Source organism: Monoraphidium neglectum, assembly GCF_000611645.1.
Source record: "Monoraphidium neglectum strain SAG 48.87 unplaced genomic scaffold scaffold00964, whole genome shotgun sequence".
In the NCBI taxonomy this organism is placed as follows: domain Eukaryota; kingdom Viridiplantae; phylum Chlorophyta; class Chlorophyceae; order Sphaeropleales; family Selenastraceae; genus Monoraphidium; species Monoraphidium neglectum.
The window spans coordinates 2,158-5,202 of record NW_014012664.1 but is presented as its reverse complement, the minus strand read 5'-3'; the positions used below and the strand labels follow the sequence as shown (position 1 = coordinate 5,202).

Below are 3,045 nucleotides of genomic sequence, written 5' to 3'. Positions count from 1 at the left end.
ACGCGGCGGCCAGCCGCCAGCCCCGCTGAGCCCTCGCCGTGCCAGCATTGACGCAAGCGCCGCCCTACAAGGCCCCTCCACACGAAAGACCAAACAAGCGAGGCTCACCCTGTGCAACGTATCTTTTGCAGCCTGCCTCATCTGAAGCTTCCACAGCGGCTCCCCCTCCCCCTCCGCCCCGCCTGCGCCATCCAGCGAGTTGTCCCCCGCCGCCGCGTCCACCGTGACGCCGCTCGCCGCCTTTCCAGCCCGCTTGCCGCCGCCCCGCCGCCGCCAGACGCCACCTGCAGCAGCGCTGTACCGCTCCACGTTTGAAAATTCATCCTGTTCCTCCTCATCCTCTTGCTCATGCTCCGCAGCCCCGCCGCCGCCGCCGGCAGCGGGCTGTATCTCGGCCCCAGCCCCGCCGCCGCGCGCGAGCAGGCCGCCGCCGCCGCTGCGCGCGCGCGCGCGGGCGGCGGTCGTGCCGGGCGGCAGGGACAGCAGCGCATCGGCGGCGGCGGCGCGCGCGGCGGCGTGGGCGGCTTCCAGCTCTGAGATACGCGCCGCGTCGGCCGCCATCATCTCCTGGAGGGGATAGTTTGGTTTTGGTTCATATGTTGCAGGTTGGTTGTATACTTTAGATTTTCGCCGTTGAGGGCTTTGTTTTGCGAGTGTGCGCTTTGTATGGGGGTGGATGTTGATGAGTTCTTTGAGCGAAGGGGAGAACAAGGTGGTTGTGCAGAGTTCAGAGCGGCGCCTGGATTTACCCCCGGTCAAGGGCGGTCAAAGGCGGCTGGCACAGGTCAAACGTACCTGCAGCGAGGGGCCGCCCTTCTGGGGCAGCAGCTCGTCCATTCCGACGCGCACGGCGCCGTTGTCCCGCAGCACGGCCTGCAGCTTCCGCAGCTTCCCCATGACTGATGCCACCTGGCCGTCGGTTGCATACCTGCGGGATCGAATCAGACAGTCACCACAGCCAGCTTCGTTGTCAATGTTATTTGAGAGGGTTTGACAGATTGTGGGGTCTTGAGGGTGAACGGGGGTTTTGGATGCGCACGCATCAGACGTCGCGGCTTGCTGGCCACCAATGGGCCCCGTACTCGCTGCTGGGCCCGGGGACATAACAGCTACGAGGAGGGGCCACGTGGAGCAGCCACCCCAGTCGAGGGGATGAAGAGGTATAGCCTGCAGCCATCGCGGCCGCCCTTGTTTGGGATCTGCCGCCCCCTCCCCCCCTGCCGCCGTGCCGCACCTACCAAGAGGTCCGCCGGACAACCCAACCCAACCCCCACAGCGGACGCCCGCGCGCCGCCAGCGGGCAGCCGGGGCAGCTGTCGCCACACCGCAAGCGCCCCTGCCTGTCTCTGATCGATCAAGTGCGCGCTTTCCACAACACCACCCACTTGTCAATTGCGCCCGTCTCCTTGATTTCTTCAATAGCCCGCTGCACACGGGGGTCCGCTGGGGGGTGGGGAGAGGGGGAAGGTGCTTGAGCAGGGATTTGAGGGGAAAGGGGGACGGAGAAGTCTGGTTGAGGGTAGGAGGTGCTCCCAGGGGTGCCTAGGTCAAGGGTGACACGTGTGAGTACATGACTGGGGGAAGGGGGGCCCGGGCGGCGCCCTTCGACGACAAAGCGGCCGGGAGAGCCCGGGCTGGCGGTCCCGATGACAAGTCTGGAGGTTGCCGCCAAAAGGAGGCATCATCATCATCATCAACATCATTGACAACCGCACGTTCTCAAACAAAAAAATCCCCCGTTTGGGTGAGAACTTGAAATCAAAAGAAGTGAGATGCGCGCGATGAGGCGGTGAGAAGCCAGTATTACACACACACACACACACACACACACACACACACACACACACACACACACACACACACACACACAACCGCTCTCTCCCTCTCTCACGCACCCCCCCCCACACACACACACACCTGCATCTTCTTGGAAGCGCTCGTCCCTGTGAATTGCCGCCACCGCCCGGAAGCAGGCGAGAAGCTGCTGCGCGCGACGGACCTGGGGGCGCACACAACGGGGGGTGGCCGGTTGGTGAGGCAACCCAGGATAAGGTCGGGCGGATACATTGTGCAGCAGCAGTGCAGCAGCAGCGGCGGCGAGGGCGGCGCAGGACACACCCCTCACCGCGGGCCCCGCAAGCGGCAGTGCCCGATACGCCGTGTGATCGAGGCCGCCTTCTGCACCGCGCCTACGCACCACGCGTTCGCCGGCGCAGACCGAGCGTCACCGCCCCACCCGCCCCCTTTTGCCCTTTGCACACACGCGGAATCACGGCACCCCCAGTCCCACCGTCTCCGAATGGAAGACCCCCCCGAGCTGGGTGCCACCGGACGCAGCCCCGCCGCACCCCACCACTTAAACAACAACCCCTCCCCGCCCAACACGCGCGCCTTCCAACCATGCACGCACCCCAGCCGCCACTTGCTGAGGTTTCAGCAGTCGACGATTTCGTCCGACTCCTCCGAGAATCCACCGATTGACCGTTCCCTCAGCAACACCCCAAACACCTGTAAACGCCCACCTGCGCCACCGCCTCTTTGACATCCTGTTTCAGAAAGTCCAGCCCCGCCACCTCCCCGGCCGCCATCCTGGCAAAGCCATCGATCCTCCGCTCCTGCTCCTGCGCCGCCAGCCGCCCAAACACGCGCGCGTACGCCGCCGCGGCGTCGCCGCCGCCGCCGGCCTCCTCCTCCGGCGCCGCCGCCGCCTGTTCCGGCGGCGGAGGCGGCGCGACGGCGGCCGCTTTGGCGCCGCCGCCGCCTTTGCGGGCTTTGGCCTCGGCCTTTTGCAGGAGGGCCTTGAGCGTCTCAGCCACCAGGGGGGTGGAAGCTTCCACCACCTGGGAAGCCAGCCGGCCGTCGGCGCTGGCGGCCAGGGGGTCGGCGCCTGCGCGGCGGGGCCGGCGCGGGCGCCCAGTGAGGCGGCGGCTTTGCGCCAAGCCCAACAGTCCAAAACGGCTCGACCGAAGCGCCGGCGAGCGTCGGGTCGCCGCCAGGCAAGAGCGTGCATTCCACAGCTCTCGATGCAAACTCACAGCCTTCCCC

General features: G+C 66.6%; 1 protein-coding gene across 1 annotated transcript in view; it reads right to left on the bottom strand.

The window, feature by feature from the left end:
- The window catches only part of MNEG_6110 (hypothetical protein), a gene marked incomplete at both ends in the record, with an annotated part of 5,815 nt that overhangs the window by 1,203 nt on the left and 1,567 nt on the right, over positions 1–3,045 (bottom strand). The window contains 5 exons of the mRNA XM_014045414.1: positions 109–567; positions 796–928; positions 1,386–1,443; positions 1,918–1,999; positions 2,523–2,887. Coding sequence (XP_013900868.1) covers positions 109–567; positions 796–928; positions 1,386–1,443; positions 1,918–1,999; positions 2,523–2,887 — 1,097 coding nt within the window. The remainder of the gene's footprint in view (positions 1–108; positions 568–795; positions 929–1,385; positions 1,444–1,917; positions 2,000–2,522; positions 2,888–3,045) is intronic.